The sequence below is a fragment of the Trichosurus vulpecula genome, chromosome 4, assembly GCF_011100635.1.
Source record: "Trichosurus vulpecula isolate mTriVul1 chromosome 4, mTriVul1.pri, whole genome shotgun sequence".
NCBI classification, from domain to species: Eukaryota; Metazoa; Chordata; class Mammalia; order Diprotodontia; family Phalangeridae; genus Trichosurus; species Trichosurus vulpecula.
Genome location: NC_050576.1, coordinates 116,287,973 through 116,313,279, shown reverse-complemented (window position 1 = coordinate 116,313,279; position 25,307 = coordinate 116,287,973). Strand labels below are relative to the sequence as shown.

The 25,307-nt window shown below is 36.1% G+C and overlaps 1 protein-coding gene across 2 annotated transcripts in view; it reads right to left on the bottom strand.

Moving 5' to 3' along the window:
• RPS6KC1 (ribosomal protein S6 kinase C1) overlaps positions 1-25,307 on the bottom strand; it is a 214,433-nt gene that overhangs the window by 119,482 nt on the left and 69,644 nt on the right. The window contains exons 6-7 of one of the 2 annotated variants that reach the window (XM_036756298.1): positions 22,814-22,873; positions 20,414-20,776 (exon numbers count right to left, since the gene is read on the bottom strand). In XM_036756298.1, coding sequence (XP_036612193.1) covers positions 20,414-20,776; positions 22,814-22,873 — 423 coding nt within the window. Of the gene's footprint in view, positions 1-19,005; positions 19,135-20,413; positions 20,777-22,813; positions 22,874-25,307 lie in introns of those variants that run through there. The other variant, XM_036756299.1, reaches the window with a different exon arrangement.

Here is a 25,307-nt window from a genome sequence, read left to right as displayed (position 1 = left end):
CTCTCTCTCTCTCTCATCCTCAAAAAACTCTCACTTCATCCCAGTTCCTTATTGTCTTGTATAGTCTCTCATCTCTCTGGAAGAAAAACTCCTTGAGAAGGCCATCTAAAATCAATACCTCCACTTCCTTTCCTCTCACTCTCTTTTTAAATTTGAACAGTCTAGCTTCAGATCAAAGATGAAACTGATCTCTTCAAAGTTACCAATGGATGATTTCTTAATTGTCAAACCTAATGACCTTTTCTCAAGCCTCATCTTTCTTGATCTTTTGCCAGCCTTTGATATTATCAAGCATGTGTGGTTATCACTAGTATCCACCACATAAGAAAGAATATCCAAACCAACCTATTTTTTTCTTTGTTGTTTTGTCTAGTTTTACAATTTCAGTCTCATAAAGGCATGTAGTATTATGAAATGGCCTTGGTGGTTGCAGATTTCTTAATTTTTAAGTTACCGCCTTCTTCATATTCCCTTCTCCAGGTTTTTGTGACCCTGCTTTCTCCTGGTTCTCCTCCTACCTGTCAAACCATTCCCTCTCAGTGTCCTTTCCTTGGTCTTCATCCAGATCACACTGACAGAGCCTCCCAAGGCTCCGTCCTGGACCTTCTTTTCACCTCCCTCTATACTCTCTCACTTGGAGACCCCATCAGTTTCTTAATCATCCATATGAAGAAGATTCTCAGAACTCTCTCTTGACCCCTAGTTTTACATCCCCAACTGCCTATTGGGCATCTCAAACTGGATGTTCCATAGAAATCTTAAATTCAACAGGTCCAAAACTGAACCTATTTATTATCTTTCCCTCAAAAGTCTCACCTCTCCCTTTCTTTTTACTGTTGAAGGTACCACCACCTTTTTAGTCATGCAGGCTCTTAACCTAGATGCCATCCTCAACTCCTCACTCTCTCTCACTTTCCATATATAATCTATTGCCAAGAACTTTTGATTCTACTTTCTAACATCTCTTGTATGCTCTCCCTTCTCTCCTCTGACACTGTCCCCGCCATGGTGCAGGCAGGCTCTCATAACTTCATGCCTGGACTACGGCAATAGTCTACTACTTGGTCTCCCTACCTCAAGTCTCTCCCTGCTCTAGTCCATCCTTCACTCAGCTATCAAAATGACCTTCCTAAAGCTCAGGTCTGACCATGTCGCCCTCCCTCCCATTCAATAAACTCCAGAGGCTTCCTATTACCTCCAAGATCTTGGATTTTAGGCCCTTGATAATCTGGCCCCTTCCTACTTTTCCAGTCTCCTACACTTTAATCCCCAACATGCATACTATAATCCAGTGACAATGGCCTCCTTGCTCTTCCTCCCAGAAGATACTCCACCTACCTCCACTATGCATTTTCAATGGCTGACCCTCATGCTTGGAATTCTTTTCCTTCTAATCTCTGCCTCTTGACTTCTCTGGTTTCTTTCAAGTCTCAGCTAAAATCCCTCCTTCTGCAAGAAGCCCCTCCTGGGCCCCCCAAAAACTAGTGCTTTAATTCTAAGATTATCTCCAAGTTATCTTCTATATAACTTGCATGGACCTGGTTGTTTACATGGCATCTCCTTAGAATGTGAGCTCCTTGAAGGCAGTGACTGTTTTTCCCTTTCTTCATAATCCTCAGTATTTAGCATAGTGCCTGTCACTTAAGTAGGCACTTAATGCTTTTTGATTTAACTTTATTGTGGCAAAGAAGTGAAAACTAAAGACATGGCTATCAACTTAAGAATGTTAACCAATTATAGTATATGAATACAAGAGAAAAAAATAAGTTTCAGAGAAACCTAGAAAGACCTGTTAAGAGTAAACTGAGCAGAACCAAGAAAATAATTTATAATACAGCATCAATAATGTGAAAACATAAAGTTCTGAAAGACTTAAGACCTAGGAATAACACAATGATAAATCATGATTCCAAAGGACTAATGATGAAGAATGTCATGTCAAAGAGGAGAAAGACTAATATGTAGAATGAGACACATTTTTGGACATGGTCAGTAACAGAATTTGTTTTGCTTGATTGTACTTATTTTTTCATAAGGGTTTTGTATTTTTTTCCTCATTGGGGTTTGGGAAGGTGAGGCTGGTAGGAAGAGAAAATAAATGTTTAATAATTGAACCCAAAAGAGAATGTAAGCTCCTTAAGGACAGAGATTATTGTTTTTTGTGTTTGTGTTCTCATCACTTAGCATAGTGCCTGGCACATGGTTCATATTTAATAAATACTTATTTAATGGGGAAAAAGTCAGTTCTAGAGTCTAAAATAAAAATCAGGTCTCCTAATTTTGTTACTCTTTGTCACTATATCATATTTTATCTTTTCTTCAATCTCTATTCTGACTTTACCACACATACATTCTACAATATCTCTACTCTATCTTTGTCAAGTATGCATGGTTATCACTAAGATCCATCACATAAGAAAGAAATATCCAAAACAACCTGCTTTGTTTTGTTTTGTTTTGTTTAGTTTTACAACTTCAGTCTCATAAAGGCATATAGTTTTCTGAAATGGCCTTGGTGGTTGTAGATTTTTTAAGTGCTAGTCTATTATATTTAATAACATTTTATTTTTTCAGGTCTGTTCCACCATCTCTGTATCATCCTAAGTGTTCTGACAACAAAAGACAACCTTGAAAAGAAAAGTGATTTATGGTTCTGCACATCTGCCATGACTCGGGAGCCGTCAGCCTTTCAGTGTACAGCATGAACTGGTCAGCCAGGGAATTATCTTTCCATTAGCATTTAACCAATCCACAGCTAACAATTTCTTAAACCAAGCATTCTATGGCACCTAGAAGTTCTCAGAATTTCCTAAACATAGAAGAAAAAAAAGCTGTTGAAATTCACGTCCAAACACTCCTTCAATTGTGTTTGTTTTCAATGCTACTTAAAAACTTTTGTGTTTTCTATAAGAGTGAAGGATACTGGCTCACTATTAGATGATATGAATATTGAATGTACACAAAGACAGTCTTCTCTTTTATCTTACAATTCCCTTCTCTTCTATACATCTCTATTACTTGGGACTAAAAAAGAAATTGCCCCCCAAAATAATCATATACTAACTGCTCCCTTAGAAAAACTCTTGGTCAATTCCTTAACGAGGATAACCTTTTCCAAGAAAAATCATTACCCCCAAAAAGTTACCCTTATGTTCCAAAATTAAATATTTTTAAAGATTAACATGCAGCCAAGGGGTGATAAGAGGAAAAGAGGGAGGTAAGTATGAAATGCACATACAAAAGACAAAAAGAAAATCTACTTAATGAGTTCAAGAAAGAAGAAGCCAGTAAGAGCTGGAAATTATCTGTTTAGGGAATACTACATCAATGACAATTTTATGACTGTCAGACTGATAGACTTGTAACTATTTCTACCCATTGGATTTAAGTTAGGTCTTCTTAATAAAACTTTTCAGAACCTGAAGCCAAATACAATCACTTTGTAAAATTTCTTGGACACAGATGCATACAATGCTTTTTCTAGAAGAGGCCAAGAATCAATAGACTTGCTGATTGTAAATTATTTCTTTCATTCAAAAGCTTCTGATACTTTTAAGGTTATAAGTTACTAAAATAAAGAATGGAAACTTTGAGTCTATTTTTAAATGCTTCAAATTGTTTAAAAGGATTTACCATGCTGCACCCAAAATACAGGAGCCCATTTCAGGATTCAACTCTATTCATAACATGAGAAACATTCCTAGGCTCCCTATTCCTTTCTAAATTAGCTTCCAGGATCAGGGACACATCTTTCACCAACATAGTCTCTAAAAATCATGTCTCCTTTCTCATATATGTCGTGATCTCTAATCCCATCTGTTCAAGGACATGTTATCTCTCCAACTATTATGACCAGGGGCAATGACACATATTACCTAAATCCTTTATTACCAGGTATCACAATTAGGGACCGTCGCATATACAGAAAAACTCTAGCTATGTGCGTCAGGGACTCCAATTTGACAGGAAGTACAGCTTATTTCACCCTTTCTATTCAATTCATCACTACCATCTTCCTCTTATCCTATGCTAACAAAAAAGAAAAAAGAGGGATGGTCAATACAGCACAAGGCTACCTGCTCATACATTTCATAAACATAAATTTTCAGGTAACAGATGTCAAACTATTATCATTCAACAAATACTGATTCACATCTATACTATACACATGGTATTTATGGGGGATAGAAAGGTGTCTAAAAACATCTCTGTTTCATAAATCTGGTAACGACAGAAAGTGACAGAGTTCAATAACTTAAATGAGAAATAAACATTTAACTTTTTCTCAAAGCCCTTGGTAACTCCTTACTACTATTCTTTCAACTTGTTATTCAACATAAACTAGCCACATTTTTTCCATTTAGATGTTTTGTTTGATTTGTTGGGGGGAGGAGGGTTGGGGGGAGGGGGTGTTAGAGATCTGACAGATACTTACATTTCTTCTGATCAGGATCAAAGCTTTTTCTTTGATCACTGGGATTAAATCAACCCTGTCATTTTAATGTTTAAAAACTATGCTGCTAAAGATATAAAAATGTGGTAATGCTGATGACAGAGACCTTCTAATAAAAACCCTTCGAGAATCCTCATCTATCTCTCTGCATTTGGTACAGAGCAGCTGTGCCTCACACAGATTCACATGAATGAAAATATTTAGGCGAGAAACCACCCACTTAGTTTATTTTCCATATGACTTTCCTGTAATTATTTTGTAAACTGTTCACACAACAATACATAAAAACATCTGCAAAAACAGGTAATTAATGTGTCAAGCCAAACTAATGCATTTTTTATGGTGTCCATGCTTCGTCAACTGTAATTATAACTCTTTTTAAGCAAATGATGATGTGTTTGTTGCAATGTGCAAGTGGTTATTTTAGATGCTCTGTTTACTGTTCATACAAACTGAATATAAAACTCCATAGCTACTTTACTGCACATCAAAGCTTTACCTAGAATTTTGCAGAAGGAGAACAAATGACTCACTTCTTTCCTTTATGCAATTTCCAATAAATATTTTCATCATAAATGAAAGCTGAGATTCAGGTAAGCACCATTCAAAGAACATAAGGTAGTATGAGGACAGAGAAGTACCTTCTAGTAGTTGAGACTTTCTTCTTTTAATTGTATTCTGCTTGGAAGATAGCACAGTGCACTGTCTGCTTAGAATGCCTAGATATTATTGAGTAGAAGGCTGATTTTTTTTTTGTAAAGGTACAGTATTCATCTTCAGTCTCAGATAATTTTGTAAAATTCTACCTTAAAAAAGCAGCATTTTATATTCAGGTTAATAGTAGACTTTAATAACATATAAAACCCTACTGTGCATAGGGTCTATTACTTGAGCAATTAATCCTTTGGGAATAGAGGAGATTATTTGTGATGTGGATGTGTGTGTGCGCGCGCGCACATCCAGATGAACACACCTCAAACAGATGTACACATATATCATTGTAATAATCACACTATTGATATAATCCCCTAGAAGATATCCTTGAAGTATATGGAGATGTAGTTTGTAATCTTTAAAATTCTTTCTTCTGCACATCTGACAGAAACTAAGTTGTTTTGTTTTTTACCTAAATATAAGGCATACTTTGTGTTTCCTCTATGAATCTCTTTCTTGAATAGAGAAGAAAAATAAAGCCACCGCAACAAATTATACCTAGTTTATCCAGAGCCATGAGAGAAGGAATTATTCTGAATAAACAAGCTCTCCTAAGGTGGAAGCAGGGCTTGTGGGTTGTGGAAGACCTCGGTTCAAATCCTGCCCCTAGCACTGAACAACTGTACGCAAGTTGATCAACCTCTAGAAACCTGAGTTTTCTCATCTACCTGTACTACCTGGCTCAAAGGGTTGTTGTCAGGCCAAAACGAAAGCTAAGGTATGTAAAGTGTCTTGCAAACAATAAAGTCCTATCAAAATTTCAATTATTATTATTCCCACAGAAAAGTCTGCTGGGTTAATCCCATTAGGTGTCAAAACTTCACTGTTTTGATTTTTGATGAAAAAAATTTTAAACAAAAATAATAATAGTAAGCATTTACAGGGAGCTTTGAGGTCTACAAAGAGCTTCGCAAATGCTATTTCATTTAATATAACACCTCTGTGAGGTAGGTGCTATTATCCCCAAGGCTGAGAGAGGTGAAATGACTTGCCCACAATCATACTGCTAGTAAGGATCTGAAGTGGCAGGATTCAAACTCTTCCTAACTACAAGTCCAGTACTCTATCCACTGTACAAGCTAGCTGCCTCCGAAACCGTACTAAACATTGTAGCTCCTTATAAAGGTAGCCTTAATTTCAATGAAAAGAAATGTTTTAAATTATTTTTTTAAAAAAAGCAACAACACTCTACAATCTTGTGAGGTAGGAGAGCTATTACCACATCCATTTTATAGGTAAGGAAACTGAGATTAAGAGGTTAAGTGATATATTCAAGATCACAGAGCTAACAAATATCTGAAGTAGGATTCAAACTCAGGTCTTCCTAACTCCAAATCTAGTGCTCCATATCCCATACCATCTAACTGCCTATTATAAATAAATACTTGTAGATCTATCAAATTAAAGTTTAACAAATATCATGTGGCTATAAGGCCACTAGATGGCTCAGAGGGTAGTGCACAGCCAGGAAGACCTGAGTTTAGCAGCTGTGTAACACTGAGCACGCCACTTAACAACAATCTGCCTCAGTTTCCTCGTCTATAAAATGAGTATAATAAAAGCATCTACTTCCCAGGGTTGTTGGGAAGATAAAATGAGATATTTATAAAGCACTTAGTGAACCTTAAAGTGCTATAGAAAAACTATTATTTTGTTGCTGTTCTGTTATTATCATTACTATTATTATAATTATTATCTTACACTAATAATTAAGAAGTTTGTATCTGTATTTCCAATGCCTGGCACATAGTAATCACTTAATAAATGCTTTATCTATCTTTAGATAAGATTAGATAGCTTCTGAAGGATTTAGAGCCAGAAGGCAGATGAGAAACTGAGTCCCAGGATCATCTATATAGTAGGTAGTGATAGAACAGACAAAACAATAGATTAAGAGTTAGAAGACCTGAATTTGAGTTCCAGATCTTCAACTAAGAAGGCATCGGGGGAGATCTGAGTCACTATTTTAAAAAAAATTCATTTTAAAATACTTTTTTCTAGTGCTTCCAGATAGCAAATTTTAAGAAGCTCCATTAACAAAAAGAACATTACAAAAGACTGCCAAAAAAAAAAAAAGTAACTGAATTTATAGTAAACAAAAGCTCCAGCCTCAGAAGAAAAAAGCTAAAGAAGGTAGGGGCCATGGAACATTATTTCATGTACAGTATATTTTTGTGATTTAAAACATTTCTTCTCTTTGAAAAGTAAGCTACCTTTACATCCAGGGTAATTCCCTAAATAAAAGTGTCATTCTATTTCCAGCTGGTTGGAGGAAAATGTGGAAGGTAATTTGAATGATACAGAGAATCACAGTACTTACTAGATGCTGATAAAACTTTAGACAAAGTTGGGGAGACAGGACAGCTGTAGTACCCAAACACAGTCCCAGTAAATTAAATCTTAAGAGATAATTTAGTCCATCTCTCAGCCTTAATACACTTTTCCCACCCAAAGACTCAATTATTTATCTTCAAATAATTCATCATACTAGCCTTTCAAGCATCCACTCATCTGTTTCTTATTGGGGAGAAAAAAAAATTTTAAATGCCAATTATTTCCTTTCTTATATATGTGTAGTACTTTATGGGGAGAGGGTGCTAAGTAGATTTTAGTGAGTTATCTCCAGGAAATCAACAAGACATAATGCTTGAAATGTTAGCTTTATAAATTTTAATTTCTGAAACATACTTCAATATATCAATGATCCATGATTTCACTAATATAGGGTATTTCCTAAGCTGGTGCACAATACAAAAACCTATCATCTTTTAATCTATGATCCTAATAGATGGTTCTCACAAGTAGCTATTACTGAGAAAGTGAATTTCCCAGTGGTCAACCCTCTACTGATGAACCTCTCTGACCTAAGCTATGACAGTCCTCAAATAAGAGAGATCAAATCTATTGCTGAACCCATACTGAAAATTAATCCAGTTAGTAAGACTTATCAGAGTTTGTACTACAGTGGAATAAACTTTGAGAACTGAGGGTCACCTCTACATCAGGATGAAGAAGAATCCAAGTGTAAATCACTTCCTCTTTTATATGTGAACACTTCAGGTGGCTAAAAAAAGAATATTTGCGTAAGAAAAAAAAATCATAAAATCCACTTATGAATAAATGGCCTCTGAGATGAAGTATGGAAAAGACACAGACTGCTGTGAGGAATAGGAAGACACAGTGTCCCTAGGTAGAACATAACTTAGAGGACCTGTTTGAAGACAGAGCAACAAGTGAGGTAACTATGCCTATAGGGCATTGTGGTCCATCAGCTCATCTGCATGTGCCTTTTTTAAGGATTTTGAAGTTTTTAATAGACATAATAATAGAACTATTTGGGCATTATGGGAAGATTATATAAGGAACATATTATGTAAGGATGATATAAGGATCACATCTGACAAAAAAATGGATTTCTTGAGTTTTTACTTTAGAAGATAAAAATGAGTCATTGACCCAAAGGAGGTATTAGGAGCAGTTAAGACCAGAGAAGTTTTGTGAAGAGACAAGAGAAGTCTGGAGTCAAAGGAAGCAAAAGATAGAAGATACAGAATGCTTCAAAGCTGAAATAGCAGGTTCTCTATCTGTTTTTCTAGAAGCTTCCTGATTAGAAGAGGCACTGCTTTCTTAGTTAGCTGGGAAAAGACTGGAACAATTGCAGAAAGCTCATTGGCTAAGAGCTAAATCCTGCTGCTTCACAAAGGGTACTGAGTTTTTTGCTCTTGGGTACCATATAATGTCTAAGAGAGGGAAAACCTCTCAGGGTACCTGTTTCTCTTTCTATTGTCCTCTATGGTTTGAAATTATATGATTAAAGAGGAAAGAGAGGTTTTGAACATGTTTTGCTATAAGAAGATACTTGGAGTTGATTGGGCAAAACAGAATCCTTGCTAATTTGCAGATCTGAGAAACTTGGCAGTTTTCTGACTTAAGGAAACTGCTTTTCACTGAAAGAGCATAACACCTCCCTCAATACCCTACTGAGGGTGGCTGTGAGCAAAAAGAACTCGTCACTGCTTCCTTGGCTCCAGAGCAGAAGAGATGCTTTGCCTAGCAGGAGGGCAGTGAGGACCAGAAACGGAAAAGCTACCAGAAGTAACTTCATATAAAGCATATTGTTCTTAAAAGGACCAAGGGCATCAAGGCCTGTGATCATAGCTATGAAATACACATGACACACTGGTTTTGCCACTTGGATGCCTCCTTTTTAGCTTTTTTTAAGTCAATTCACATCAGTTTATTGAGTAGGGTAGGTCATGTGGTCAGCCACATGAAGAATACTTTGATAGCTCAGAGGAGAATGGACTGGAGTGGGGAGAGGCTTGAGGCAGGAAAACCAACTAGCCAGCTACTGCAGTTAGTTGAGGCTATGAGGTCCTATATCAGCACAGTGGCAGCAGCAGAGGAAAGAATAAAAATTGTGAAAATGAGAGAATATAAGAGATTTGTGAAAGTAGAAACAATAGGACTTGGCAAATAATTCTAAAAGGAGAGTGAAAGAGTGTGAGGAGTCAGTCTAGGATGACACCTAGATTGCAAGCCTGGGGTGACTGGGAGAATGGTAGTACCTTTAAGAGTAACAGGATATGGAAAAACTTATATGAACTGATGCTGAGTGAAGTGAGCAGAACCAGGAGAACATGGTACATAGTAACAGCCACAGTGTGCGAGGACTGATTTTGATAGACTTGGCCCTTCTCAGCAATGCAAGGACCTAAAACAATTCCAAAGGATTCATGATGGAAAATGCCATCCACATCCAGAGAAAGAACTATGGAGTCAGAATGCAGAGCGAAGCAGACTATTTTCTTCTTTGTTCTGTTTTGTTTTTCTTTCTCATGGTTTCTCCCATTTGTTATAATTCTTCTATGCAACATGACTAATGTGAAAATGTGTTTAATAGGAAAGTATATGTAGAGCCCATAGCAGATTGCATGCCATCTTGGGGAGGGAAGGGGAGAAAATTTAAAACTTATGGAAGTCAATGTTGAAAACTAAAAATAAATATTAAAAAAAAAAAAGAGTAACAGAGGCAACACAGTGAGTAGAGCACCGGCCCCAGAGGCAGGAGGACCTGGGTTCAAATCTGACCTCAAAACTTGACACTAGCTGTGTGACCTTGGGCAAATCACTTAACCCCAACTGCCTTCCCTTCTCCCCTCCAAAAAAAAGAGTAACAGGGTAGTTAGGAAGAAATGAGGGTTTTGGAGGGAAAGATCGTGAGATCAATTTTGAACATGTGGAATGTAAGACATTTATAGAACTTCTACTTTGAGATATCCAACAGGCATCTGGAGATGCAAGACTAAGGTCAGGAGAGATGAGAGTCATCAGCATAAAGATGATCATTGGATCCATGAGAGCTGATGAGAAAGAAAAAGAAAATATTATGGAGGGGAGGGGGGGGAAGGGAAAATATCCATGGAGAGTGGGTATGACTTGCATGAAGATTCAGCAAAAGAGACTGAAAAGGAACAGTCATACAAGCAGCAGAACTAGGGGAGAGCAGTGTCACAAAAACCTAGAGAGAAGAGGTTTATGAACAGTGTCAAAGCCTGCCAAGGAGTAAAAAAGGATGAAAACTGAGAAAAGGCCATAATATTTGGCAATTCAGAAATCAACAATAACTTTAGAAAGGTCAGTTTCAGTTGAATGATGAGGTCAGGAGTCAGACTGCAGAGAGCTAAAAAGAGAGTGAGAAAAAAATAAGCAGAAGCAACAATTATAGACAGACTCCTCAAGGAGTTTAGTCATGAAAGGAAGGAAAGACTCTATAAGATGATAGCTAGATGACATGGACAGCAAAACTGTGGGGTTTTTGAGAATGGGGGAGATAGATTTTTTTAGGCAATAGGGAAATAGACAGCAGACATGGAAAGATTGAAAACAAGTGAGAGAATGGAAATAAAAGAGGGGACAATCTGGAGGAGATAGAATTGAATGGGATATAAGCGTGTGCCCACTCTCCCCTACGGACACCATGAACTTTGGGCATTGGTGGGAGAACAGGACCCAGGTTTCTATTCTCTATGATGTTTAACTGTCCCTGCTTTTGTCTTCTACTAGTAACCAATGTTTCATTATTCCTGATTTTGCCTTCCGATGAGTAATGTTATATAGTGCTTTATATAGTCATCGTGACTGATTTTGTATAAATGAGAAGCATACTGGTTGGAGCACAAAAGCTACTGTAGCAAATAGCAGTATTTTATCCGCTCTACACTAGGGTTATCCTTAATACTTCAGGAGAGAGTTAAGAGTTGTAGCAGCCTGGAGGTGGCTCCTAGGACTTTGGGAATATCATAGCTGCCAGTATGAGAGCAGGTTGAGGTGAACAAGCCAACCCAGGAGTGAAAAGGAGGGGTATCATACCACAGCCCAGGTTACAAAAATAAGATTTTGTTTGAGATTCTAAAGCACAGCAATTGGAAATTTCTATTCCATAATCTGCTTCTGCTCTTCATGTTTTCTAGCATTCTAAAATTCAGAGATAAATTCCATTAGACTCTCTAATAATGCCAATATTTTAGTAACTGTCACATAAAGAGGTTAAAAAATATGCTAGGATATTTGGGTACTTTGAGTGCTTCTAACTAAATTCAAAGAGCCTGAGCTATATGCAGAGGCACCTTAAAAGAAGCTCAGTTCTCAACCCTTTTGGATGATTCACCAGGTCCATAGGAGGCACAGTTAGTTCAACATAACTTTGTTAACAAGAGTTAAGTAGACACATCATGTGTCTATCTATTTCATGTGTTCTTCCCCAGCATCCATTTGCCACAATTCTTTATCACCAAATATAATCTTATGATCCATAATCCTCTCCCACAAGCTTCAGTCTATCAAACGACTGCTTCCTGTAGAACACAAATGAAAAGGGAGGAAAAAATAAGGGATAGGCTTCAACACTGAAAGTCCAGGTTACTCAAAAACTCTTCGCCTGGCTTAACTGGAGAGTTAGCTCACTTCCACAAGAAAGACCTCGGCACTCAGGAATGGGCATTTCAATCTAATATGTTAACCTCAGACTGAGATGGGAGCAGAGCATCAGTTTCAGACTGAGTCAATGTTTCCACTACCAGGCTGTGCTTTGTTCTTTCCTGGGTATAAGTAAGAGGCATGGCTGCTATCGTCTGACGCTGCATCTAGCCTCCAGCTGTGCAGATGGTATGGTGCCAGTTAGGGAAGAAAGACATGGGCAATCTTCATCAGATCTACTAACAACTCAGATGGGCCTCTTTACAACAAGTACTACCTTCATTCAAAACATGGGGCAGAAGCAATGAAATGAGGAAGTATGCCAACCAGCTAGAGCTCCAACATAATCTACTACTACTTTTCTCAGGAAGGAAGGATGTTTTTCTATAGCTAATCATTAAGACAAAACCATAAATTCTCTTTATCATACAAAATATGCCAAGATAACCAAAGTCATAAGATACAACATTGTAGCAAGAGATAAAATTTAAATGCTATAGGGTAATTCTTGAAATAGGGATGTTGTAATAACAATTCTGCTACATTAGGATCACCTTTCCCCCAAGGAAATATCTCTTCTGTTCATAAATGTCGAATCAAGCTCACAAGCTTGAGCCCCCAATTTGCCCACAAATGAAGGGATAATGTCCATCTGCCTGTTAGTTGTTGACTGGTGTACTGTTTCATGGAATCAATGGGCCAGAAGCATTGTACTGACCTCAGAATGCCTGAGGCACAAACAAAAGAGAGAAGGACAGCCAGATTCACAAGCAGGCAAGTTAAAATTAAGGTCACTTTATGCTATTATTTTAAACAATAAAAATTCTAGATCCTGTGGTTTCTAAAGATTTCTGAGTGAGAAAAAGCTGCCTATCCTAACCAACACGTAACAAAGGACTGAAAACAATTAGTCAATCACTTTTGAATCTGATAGGGATTTGAAGGCATACAACATCACTACACAGAAGAGTTGAGACACACTGGAGAAAATCAAATATATAGGATGTCCCAAAAGTCTTAGTGCAATTTTAAGCTATTTTAGCTTAAACAAGCTTTAATAAGAAATGGGAACTCATTTAAAGTAGCATAACTCCAAAACACTTGGTGGCAAAAGTACTATAAGAATCAATTCACAAAGTTAATTCAACAAAGTTACCAACTACATGGGGTCTGTTCTAGTACTTGCTTAGAAATTATATAGTCCTTGCTTCACATTTAGGAACAGAAACTTTTATTTTCTGGTGCCACCAAGTGGTAACATTATGTACTGCTCTTTATGACAATAAGCAATAATTTTATCTAATAAATTTCAGCTCAAACACTGGTCTGTTTAATCAACTATCATTTAAAATACAGGTTGATTTTAGAAAGCTAAACATCATGGAGGGATAAGGGGAAGAATGTCTCAGAGCAGGCTGCTTGCTATGATTAATTAGAAATAAGACAGAGACAGAAGGGGGGGTGCCACACAAATCATTGTGTGAATAAAATTAAGTATTTTAAGAAAACACTGCTCTGCTAACAAGTCAACATTCCCAAAAGCCTGAGTAATATAAACCCATTCAAAAACAAGGACTCATTTAATAAATACTGATAAAATCCCTCCTAAGCACAAAGCACTATTTCATGTGGAATAAGGTTTACATAAGACCCAGAAATTCCTTCCTGAAGCTTATACCTAGTAGACACATTAAGACAAGACAGAATATTATACAGTAAGTACATATGAGACATGCAAAGTGTCCTGTGAGGACTGAGCAGGAAAGGGCATTAAAAAAGTTACTCTTCAAATCTAAATTAACTGAATAATTAAAATGTACTTTGAATGTGAGTCTTAAAAGTATCAACTGAAATTATATGTTATGCTAAATAAAATTGTCCATATGAACTATATTTGTTCCACAAAATATATGCAACTTTTCACCAAACTTTGATAGCATGGAACAAACCATGGGTTCTCAAGACTATGGCAGAGGAGCAAAAACATGGAGGGTCCTTTAGGGAGAAAGGTTTCAGGTATGGGACTGGTGAGAGAGTCATCACTATAAACCTGGCCACCTGGTGATGTTTTTTTGGTCATAGAAACCTATAAAAACCATCTAATAAGCTGCAGAAGGACTTTGTGCCAGTGAAGAAAGCACTTAACCAAGGAAATCATGAATACTCCTTCAGCCACTTAATATGAAAAATGGAGTAAATGCTACAAGTAATTAAAATGATAAACTGATTATAAAACAAAGTCATTCATTTGCCCTATGCACATCTCTAGTTTACCCATACCAGAGATTTCCCAATTATGAGTTTTGTCTCCACTGAGAAGAGGTAGCTAAGTAATAGCCAAAATTAATGGGTATTTTTAAGTACAATTCTTGCACAAATACAATCACTTTTTCAATACAACCAAAGCTAAAATCAATGTCATCAATAGTAAGAATAAATTTAGCTTCAATTAATACTGAATATAGCACATTAAATATAGTATATACATGTAAGACCAAATTCTGTGCATGTTGAATACGGACACAGGTACGATATGCAAAGCCACTGTCAAGGACTCATAATATAAATGAGTTGCACGTTACTGATCCTTGCTGTATCTGAATTCAAAGATAAAAAATCTCTGTAAGGAAGTTAAAAGCATAGTATCCGCCATATTTCTCAACATTATCAATTTTGGTAAGTTTAATGAAACAAACTAGTTTCCAAAAACAACAAGTTTTCCAAAACTGAAATACTTCAAAAAGTAATCCAAAAAAATTGTTGAATTTTCAACAATTAAATTTCTGTGGTTTTTTTAGTAAATTGTTACTGTCATATAATAAAAAACACAGCCAGTTTGAAGAGAAAATTCACCGAAACATCTACAACTAGTTCAAGACAAGAGACAGTTTAAATAGTGGAAATACAGAAACACAAAAGAAAAACTCTAAATCCAGAAAATATAGCTCACTATATTGATCTCTGAAATTCCCAGGGTAGAGAGACCATAGTGTTTGCTTTGTACAATTGCCTTTGCTGCTTCAAACATAATAAAAACGGAAAAATCTTGAAAGAGTGCATGAAGATGACTTTGGTAAGACAAGAGAATATCTCCAGAAAAAAATTAGTTATTTAAGAAAGCATTTTTTTTCCAAAAACCACATCTTTGACATCAAAAGGATTGCCTGTATCATATAAAGTTATATATATAGTTGAAACAATTCTTTAAGTCATGTGCAAAACAACTTCAAATAGTTCTACCTACATATAACATAACAGTAGGAAGAATAACTGTCCATCAGGTTGAAGATCCTCATGAGCATTAATTAATAAAATAAAATCTTTATTCCAAATGAATGAGGCAACAAATATAATTAATGAGGCTCATCTGATTACATATAAATGATATATTGTGGAAATTAACATAAGGAAAGATTTGTTACCTACTGATAAAAATGTTGTTTTAAAGAGAAACTTCCAATATGATAGGTGGATTCCTTAATGAAAATGACATAATGTGGAAGAACTGCATTGGATTCTACAGTGACAGAGCTAAACAGATATAAAGGTGAAGGGGTCTACAGGCACTTAAAAAAAATGTGGCCCTTCCTGCAATGTAGACACAATACATGCTTCACAGATGATCACTTATATGGAGAAATATGATTGAGAATTTACTTACAGCTTTTCAAGTTATTACAAGAGTAACCAATTTAACAACCACCAAAAAACTCCATTACAAAGAGGGCTCTTTGCAAAACTGAGATGATATGACAACAGAGCAAAGAGCACTTCTATATTATTACAAAATACATGGCCTTTCTTATGCTAAAGTACTTCTGAGGATGTCTGAATTTGAGCTAAAAAATTCTTAATATTTTTAAGTGAAAAAAAATTATTTTATAACAAAAATTCCCTCCTGAATATGTATTTGGTGATGATTTTTTTTAAAAAATGAGTACTATAAATCAAAGCAAGGTCCTTAAATTCATACTCTGATCTAGAAAAGATAAAGTGACTACAAACTGACCTCATTATCTTTCCCCCAAGTCCCACATTTCTTCTGAACTTCTCTATTTCCATAATGGGTGCTATGATCCTTCCAGTCACCCAGAATCACAATCTCAGTGTCATTCACATCTACTCACTCCACATATCCACTCAACGACAAACCTTGTCATTTCTACCTCTACAACATAGGTCACACTTGATCTCATCTCTCTATTCATATGCTAGTTCATGATCTCATCACCTATCACCTGGACTAGTAGAATAGCCTCCTAATTGGTTTCCCTGAATTTAGATTATACCCCATCCAATCTATCCACCACATTCCAGCCATACTGATTTTCCTAAAACATAAATATATTAGTATCACTCCTCTAATCAACAAAATTCAGTGGCTCCCTATTGTTTCTAGTATAAAATACATGCTCCTCCCTTTAGCATTAAAACCATTCACAACCTGGTCCCAACCTCACTAGAATTTGAAATCTTCGAGAGCAGGAACCATGTTTATGTCTTTCTTTGTATCCACCGAGCTTAACGCAGCGCCTAGCACACAGCAGGTGCTTAAAAAATGCTTGGTGATTTGGCTTAATACTTGTTAAATGACTGATCCCCTACCTTTTTAACTTTATTACATACACATTACTACACTCCACATCAACTACAGTCCTGCTAAACTGACCCTCTTACTGTTCCTCACACATAATACTCTGTATAGAAAACCACACATAACACTCCATATAGAAAACGGGAAGTTTTTGTACAGCAACAGGAAATTCAGAATCCCTAGTTTCCTTCAAGGATTGGCTCAATAACTAATCTATATAAAAACTTTTCTAAGCCTCCCAAATGACAGCATACTTCCCCCATCACCTTGTATTTTGAAAATATTTTGCATATATGTACCTGTTCTCCCCCAGCAAAACTGTCAAATCCTTCCTCTCCCTCAATGCTGCCTATGGCCTTCCCTGGCAGCTCAGATAAAGTCTCATCTTTTATAGGAATCCTTTCCCAACCTCTTTTCATTCTACTGCCTTCTCTGTTAAGTATTTCCTATTTTGAGAGAGAGAGAGAGAGAGAGAGAGAGAGAGTGTGTGTACACAGCTTGTTTTGTATATATCTGTTTGCATGTTATCTCATCCATTAGATTATAAATTCCTTGGAGGGCAGCAACTGTTTTTTGTCCCTTTTTTTATCTGCAGCACAGTGTCTAGCACAAAATGGACACTGTAAAAGGTTTATTGATTGATTGATCAAGGGCAAGAGTCTGGTCACTTTGTTTCTTTTTACTTCTAGCTCTTAGCACAATGCTTGGCACATAATAGGTACTTAATAAACACTTGTTGATTGTTTCTTAAACATTTTATATAAACATTTTATAACAGGACCATCACTAAGTACATAAAATTACCATACTGTAATATAATGATATCCTCAAAACACGCTAACATATTTATGATCTCTACACTTAAAAGCCCCAGATTTCCGAGCTTTTTTAAATTCTGTGTGATTTTATAGGTTTTCTGTATCTTCCCTCAATGTTACACTAACAGATGCCACTTCTCACCGTTGCTAGTGTACCTTCATAGAGCAGCTCCTCTCCACTTCCAATTTATTGTGCATCTGGAAACAAGATAAGAAAGTCTATTCTTTTTTTTAATAAAATAAGAATTACAAGGAAGTGCACAAATTACATAGTTCATGTAATTTATGGCATCATTTTTGGCAGCTCAGAAACCTTCTATGTTTCTTACCAGATTCTTGGATAGGTGAGAAGGCAAAAAAAAAAAAATTGATTACAGATAGCTGAGTTATCACTGTATTGGGTTAATACCTGTCCTAAATGTCCAAATGGTAGATTGGACTACATTAACTAACCTTGTATACAATGAAAAAAATTCAGATGTTTTAACATTTTATTCAGATGTTTTAACATTTTTCAGTCAAAAAACTTTGACCCTAACATCAGATTCTTGAGAATATGGTAACTGACTGTTATCTCATTCAATATTATTTATTTTAATTATTTTATATTAATAGTATCAAATGTAAAGTGAGCATAAAGTAAGTTTTAGTGTGCAATAATTTATATATGGAAAGATTTTCTACTCTGGAAATTCTAATAAAATCACAAGTATGGATAAAAACCAGTATTATAAAACAAGATAGCATACTGAAATCAAAGAAGTTTTAATTTTTGTTAAATTACAGTTTGGTAGTTAATCAAACATGATTAGTCTGTTACTTTTCAAAGACTGGAACTGCTTATGTGTAATAATAATAGCTCATATTTATAAACCACTTTACAACTTAATATATTAGCATTTGTATAACACTTTAAGGTTTGCAAAAAACTTTATATATGTTATCTCATTTGATTTCAATATTAACAAGGTATCAAATGAAAGTTGAAGACAAAAGGGAAACAGATACTGAACAAAATAGATAGTAACGAAACTCAAAGCCAATGAATGAACTGGCTCATGATACAGTAAAGAAGAAAGGAGAAGGGTGAGAAAGATATTAACTAATTTTTTCCTCCCATTTTTCTCTTGTCATCTATTTCAGACTTCTGCATCTTTTAAAAAATTTTGTAAAAGACTGGAAATAAATTTCCTAATTATAACATTGCTAATTTAAGAGGCCCACATCACCTCGCAAGTAGATTACTGCAATATCCTGGTAGTGGCTCTCCCTTTCTCCAGTCTCTCCCCACTCCAATCCATACTCCTCTCAGCTGTCCGAGGAATCTTCCTGACCCCACAAATCTGACCATTTCCCTTCCTATTCAATAAATTCAAGTGGCTCCCTATTACCTCCAGGATGAAATATAAAATTCTCCACTTGGCTTCTTAAAACCTTCACAACCTCACCTTGTCCTGCTTCTCCAGTCTTCTTACTCTTTACCCCTCTCCACGTAGGCCACGATCCATCAACACCGGCCTTCTTGCTGATTCTCACACCCATGCCTGTCATGCTCTCCCTCCTCAGGTTGGCCTTCAAGACTCATCTCAAAAGCCGCCATCTGCAAAGACTTTCCTGGTTCCCTTGACTTCACTCTCAGATTACTTAGCATTTATGCCGTATCCTTCTAGTATGTATGTTGTGGTTAGTTGATGGCAGGGACTGTGTTCTTTCCTTTCTTTCTATTTCCAGCACTTAGCATAGTATGTGGCACCTAGTAAGCACTGAATACATGCCGGTGATAAGAGTGTCTTACTAATCTTAACTGTGATTCCATGACATAGCTAAAAACAAGGCTCTCAATTATCATACCAAACACTGCATGGACTTAAACCGCAGCGCCATTTTTTTCTTAAAGAAAATTTGAAACAAGGAAAATGATTCTCACCAAAAGGATTATCTTTCATAAAGGCAAAAAAGTAGTGGGAAATTAATCACAGGATTGTTGCCTGTCACAAGATTCCTAACACATTTAAAATGAAGTATAAAAAACATAAAGGACAACATGAATGTGAGGATACTATTAAAAAGATCAGTGGAAAGATACACCTTTCTGTTTCTGGGACATCCATTTGAAATGTCCAATACAAAACTGGTAATATGGAACTGAAGCTTACAGAAGGCGGGGGGGGGGGGGGTAGTGGAGTGCCGGAGAGTACGGATGGATTATAGATATAGACGTAGATACAGATATAGAGGTAGATATAGATACAGATATAGATACACAGTATGTGTGTACAGAAGCAGATGAGGTTACCAAGAGAAAAGGAAGGGGGTCTAGCACAGAACCTTGGGGAAATACCCACAGTTGTGGAGCATAAAATTAATGAGACAAAAAAGAGATGGACCAGGAGTTCCAAATTTCACTTTTTGTATAAGCCTCAGGGTAAGGGGAGGGTTGGGACAAGATCGCTCCTGAATCCATATGGTTTTGGCTCAAAAGAAATAACCATGATAAGACATTGGCCAAGCTGGAAGAAATACTAACATTTCAAAGAGAGAATTCTGGTTAAGGAAGACTAACCTATGTTAAGCACAACTATCAAAATTAGGAACAAATGTTTCTGATGCCAATGAATATGGAAATGTATAACTTCAAAGGTTGTTATATATAACATTGAACTGAAAATAAAAAGCATCATTTTTAAGTTTTAACAACCTATATATGTAGAAAAGTGATACATGGAGATTACTTACATATAAAGATATATATATATATATATATATTTTAAATCATGTATATTTACACAGATATATACATATATAAACACATAGACACACACACACACAAATTGCACCAATTAGATGAAACCATACCTTGAACACCTTCCAAGAGTAGGTCAACTCCTCTCTTATAAAAACTAGAAGCAGCTTCATAGTCTTCCTCTTCCTCCTTCTTTAAAGCCTGCTTTATTAATTCACCTGCCTTCTCCAAATAATCTTTTTTGCCAAGCCTGGATTTTAGGCTTCCAGCAAAGAGACCACGATTTTCCCTCTCTTCCTCTGTTTTACTTCTTTCTTTATCAGAAGCAACAGCAGCTAGTGCTGAAGGTTCTGGAGAAAGACTGAGACCAAAAGTCCTACTGGGAGAATTTTGATTGGATGCCATTCCATCATCTAATTCAGCAAGGGAGTCCACATCAACAGTCAGGGAGATCAGATCACTGTCACTGGAGAAACCTAAGCACATGAACAAAAATGGCAGAGAAATATCAATGCTAAGTATTAGCCAAAAGTGTAGAACTCTCACTGCCTGGCTATTTCTATATGCTATCTCATACTAATTAGAAGACTTGCAACTTTGTTTACCAAAGCCCACCACTAGAAATTAGTTCTAAGACTTCCTAAGTTTCTACCTGTAATTGGCACTCCTTTCTACTGCTGTGGCCAGTCATTAAACTTGCTTTGATATCAAACTAAAGACAGTTTTAGCAGTAAGATCTATTTTACCCCGAAGCCCTTAAGATTTTATTAAAAAAGAAGAATCATAGTTCAGTACATTGGGCTACAATAAATAATGCCAGCCCTCAATAAATATATGTAATATGCACTACACGGGTATGTTTTTAGATAACATTATACATTCCATCTTTGCTGAGGAAATACGATCCAGTGAAGTAAATAAAGGATCAAAAATTGGGAGTTTTAATTCTTTGCCTGTCTTTCCACAACTCTGTCATAAAAATTATGTGCCTAAATAGCCTAAAACACAAGAAATGCTGCCTGAATATTAAAATAATAAACCCATTTCTCACAATTGCATAACTGGCTTTGTAGTTTGGAAGGCTTTGTCTCAAATTATAATTCTCATTTTGACAATCAGATTTTAGAGAGGTTCAGTTTAGCCATCTATATCAGAAATTAAGAAATGGGGAAGAGAAATTAAGCATGGGACCTCCCTCCTTTGTATACAAAATCAGAGGAACCACAGGTATGGAACATTGAATATACTGTCAGACTTCATTAGTGTGTTAGTTTTTTTCCCCTCTTTTTAATCCTTTGGGGCAAGGAATGGCTCACTGGATAGAGATATATTTGGAAATGAAGGTGATGAGGAAAAAAAATGTAAGTAAAAATTGTTTCCAAAAGAAAAAATCACCAGGACAAATTGTCTACATCAATATTGAACTTTGCCAATTTTCTCTTATGAAAATAGAAGTCCAGTGACTCCAGAAATAACTAAACAAAACTACATTCCGGATTACTTTCACTAAGATAAATATGCTAAAATCCAATTAATTTTTATTTAGAAATAAGAAATGTAGTAAATAAAACAGGATGCAAATCTGAGCTGTTGATATAAAACACTAGGCTAATCAAAGTGATTGTATTTTATATCTTGTGTTCAAAAATAAAAATTAAATTTGAAACTTATTTAGAATTATAAATTTAGTATCAATACATCTATGCAAAGATAAAGTAATCTAGCTATAGATGATTTCCCAAGCTATTGCTGGAGGTGGGGGAAAGAGGGATACATTGGGAACTATAGGTGATATAAAAACTAAAGATATAAATTAAAATTGTTTTTAAAAAAAAGACTTCCAAAACCTGTTTTTAAAAATTTCTAGGTACAGTAGACAGAATACTGAACTTCAGAGTTAGAAAGACCTGAGTTCAAATCCTATCTTGTACATTAAGTCATGTGACTCTGGCTAAATTAACCTTCTTCAGCCTCAGTTTCCTCATCTGTAAAACAGGCTCAATAACAGCACATACCTCAAAGAGTTGTTGTGAGGATCAAATGAGACAACATACTTAAAGCACTATTCAAGCCTTAAAGTGCTAAATAAATGCTAGCTAATAGTAGTAGTAGTAGTAGTAGTAGTAGTAGTAGTAGTAGTAGTAGTAGTAGTAGTAGTAATTCCCATTTCTTAGATGAGAAAACATTCCAGCAAAAGAAATTACTCATCGAGTAATCTAAAAAAAACCAAGTCAAGACAAACACCAGACAGAATTCTGGATGCATGTCATAAGACAGGCGACAATGCCAGCCTCTAGCCTCAAAGGTCTTGCCATGAAATAATTATTCAATAGTTTTCTGTAAAATCCTGACTGAATTGTAAGCAGAAATTTTTACCCAATTTTACATACAAGCTGAACTTAATTTAGTAATATAGAATGTATGCAAAGAAAATGGTTGTGGTATTTAGATTTTAAAGTGGATGTCACTGAAAAAGTCAAATAAAATGTGTTTGTTACAAAAGAAGATCTCACCTCCACCTTCTGATTGGCTGGTAAGTGTCACATCATCAAGACTACTCAAATCTTTTCGAACTAAAAGGCCAGAAGAGGAAAAAATATGTTACTGGCATATCTGTGGACTAAAATTACTAACTTCATATCAAGCTGTTTAAAAAGGCATATTTTTCAATGACTATAATATGTTGCTTGCATCTTAATTGAAATTTCAATTTGCCAAGTCAAAATCATGTCCTTAGTTTCAGTTCTTTCTCTTACAAGACCCTTAAAATGTCTATAAAATACCTATACATAACCTTTTCTCCAAAAGAAATAGTAAAGTAAAAGCGAAAAATAAATAAAAGTAACAGAATTCCACTGCTCCAACTTATTTCATTATAGTATAAGATCCTGGAAGGACAAAAAGAAATCTAGTTCTACTCAATGTTTTTGGACTCTAGAACAGTACATAACTATTAATGATCAAAATTTTATGCGAAGTCCAAGGAGTCTCTCATCAAAATTGCCCACCTACTATACTAAGGAACAGAAACAACTCTGAGACAGAGGACTTATTTTTTAAAGCATTTGTACAGATCAATTTTCATTTGATTTCCTGATGCCAGTGCCATTTTAAAACCTGTGGACACAATTATTGAAAGCAAATGAATACACAATGTTGGGTGGGAAAAAGCAACAATATTCTGGTTTGCAAAGCAAACCACAAAAGAAAGGAAATGTTGAGTTAAAGGTCTTCTGTCCACTCTCCGGTGTCTTGTCACTGTTACTATACGACCATCCATCACATAGTCCTGTTTCATGCCCTGGGTGATTTTTCTTTTTAACATGTACAACAACGCCAAAGTGCAATAGGACAAAGGTATGTGTACTCAGTTTCTTGGCTTTTGACCACAAAAATCTAGTGATACAGTCACACTTCCTCTCAATTCTCTAAACTTACTAATTTCATCACTAGCATAGTAGATTATTAAAATGCCTGGGAATAAGACTCCTTAGGTAAACCACTCCAATAAACTTATCAGAAACACCTTTCACAAACTGGGGGAGTTGGGGAGGGAACGAACACTATGAATGCTAAAAGCACTAGGCAAGTAAGAAAAAGGAACATTTTGTGTGGTCAGACTTGGATAGTTAGAAGTAAATATCAAAAAATTAGGCCTGTGCCTATTTCAACACGACACATCAAGCTACACTAGCCAAAATTAATCATAAAACCCTACTACTTTATACCTGGGGCTGAGCAAACCTAACTGCTGAGAGAGTCCAAACTTCACCTCACTTCCACCTTGTCATTTCCCTGACATCCTCAAAGTCTACCTTCTGCAGAAGGCCTTTCCAGCTCTTAAGGCCTTCTCTTCTGAGATTTCCTCCCATCTATTCTGGACATGCATGCATCTTTTATGTTATCTCCCCTCTTATTTATATTTTATCTCCCCTATTAGGATGGGAACTCCATGAGGACAAGAACTGTTTTTACATTTCTTTGTATCCCCAGAGTTTAGCACAATGTCAGGCACATAGTAAATGCTTAACAAATGCTTTTTGATAGCTTTCTTCACGTCTCCTCCTTCCAGCCATGCCTGGGTATCTTGCCATCTGACTTGCTGAACACAAGAAGTCAATGTCCCAGTATCTGTCTACTTCTCATACAAACACACACATATATTTTCCACTTAACACTCTGGGAAGAGGAATCAAAGCAATACTACCCCTGCTTCTGAAAGGAACATGGTGGTCACCTTTTATGGCTACGTTCATGGTCCCTTTAACTTCCTACACCAAAATTCCCTTCCCTGGGTACCACGCCTTGATATGTCTCCCCTTTTGGAATATGAGCCCCTTAGGGGCAGGTACTGTCTCACTTTTACCTTTGTATCCCCAGTGCTTAGCACAGGGCCTAGCACATAGGTAGTGCTTAATAAACTTTTTTCATTTATTCATTCATTCATTTATACAGAAGGATAAACTAGCATCCACAGGAGGAAAATCTAAAAGTACAGGAAAATATTTATGAAATAGGAAGAAAGGGAGACAGTGAGGTAGTGCAGTAGATAGAGCACTGGCCCTGAAGTCAGGAGGACCTGAGTTCAAATCCAGCCTCAGACAGTGCCTAGCTGTTTGACCCCGGGCAAGTCACGCAACCCCAACTGCCTCTCAAAACACAAAAAAAAAAGGAAGAAAGGGAATAATATTTTGAGGGTCTAGTGTTGGAAGGACATGGAGAATGAGTGATTACAGTAAGAACTTGCTTGGGCACAAGGACATGTTATGCAGTGAGACCATAAAATACAGTTCAAGAAAGAATTGTCCATAGCCAGTAGCTATACAGAGTAGTTCCTAACAAAGAAGATTACTAGTAGCAGTAAAAATTATACCAAGAGTAGAAAAATAGGCATTCACCTTCGATTTTTCTACTCACCTGCTAAATGTCTGCAATTCATCAGAATTGGTTCCTAGAGAACATACTCTTACTATTCAATGTGATTTGTACACAAAGAGTATATGGAAG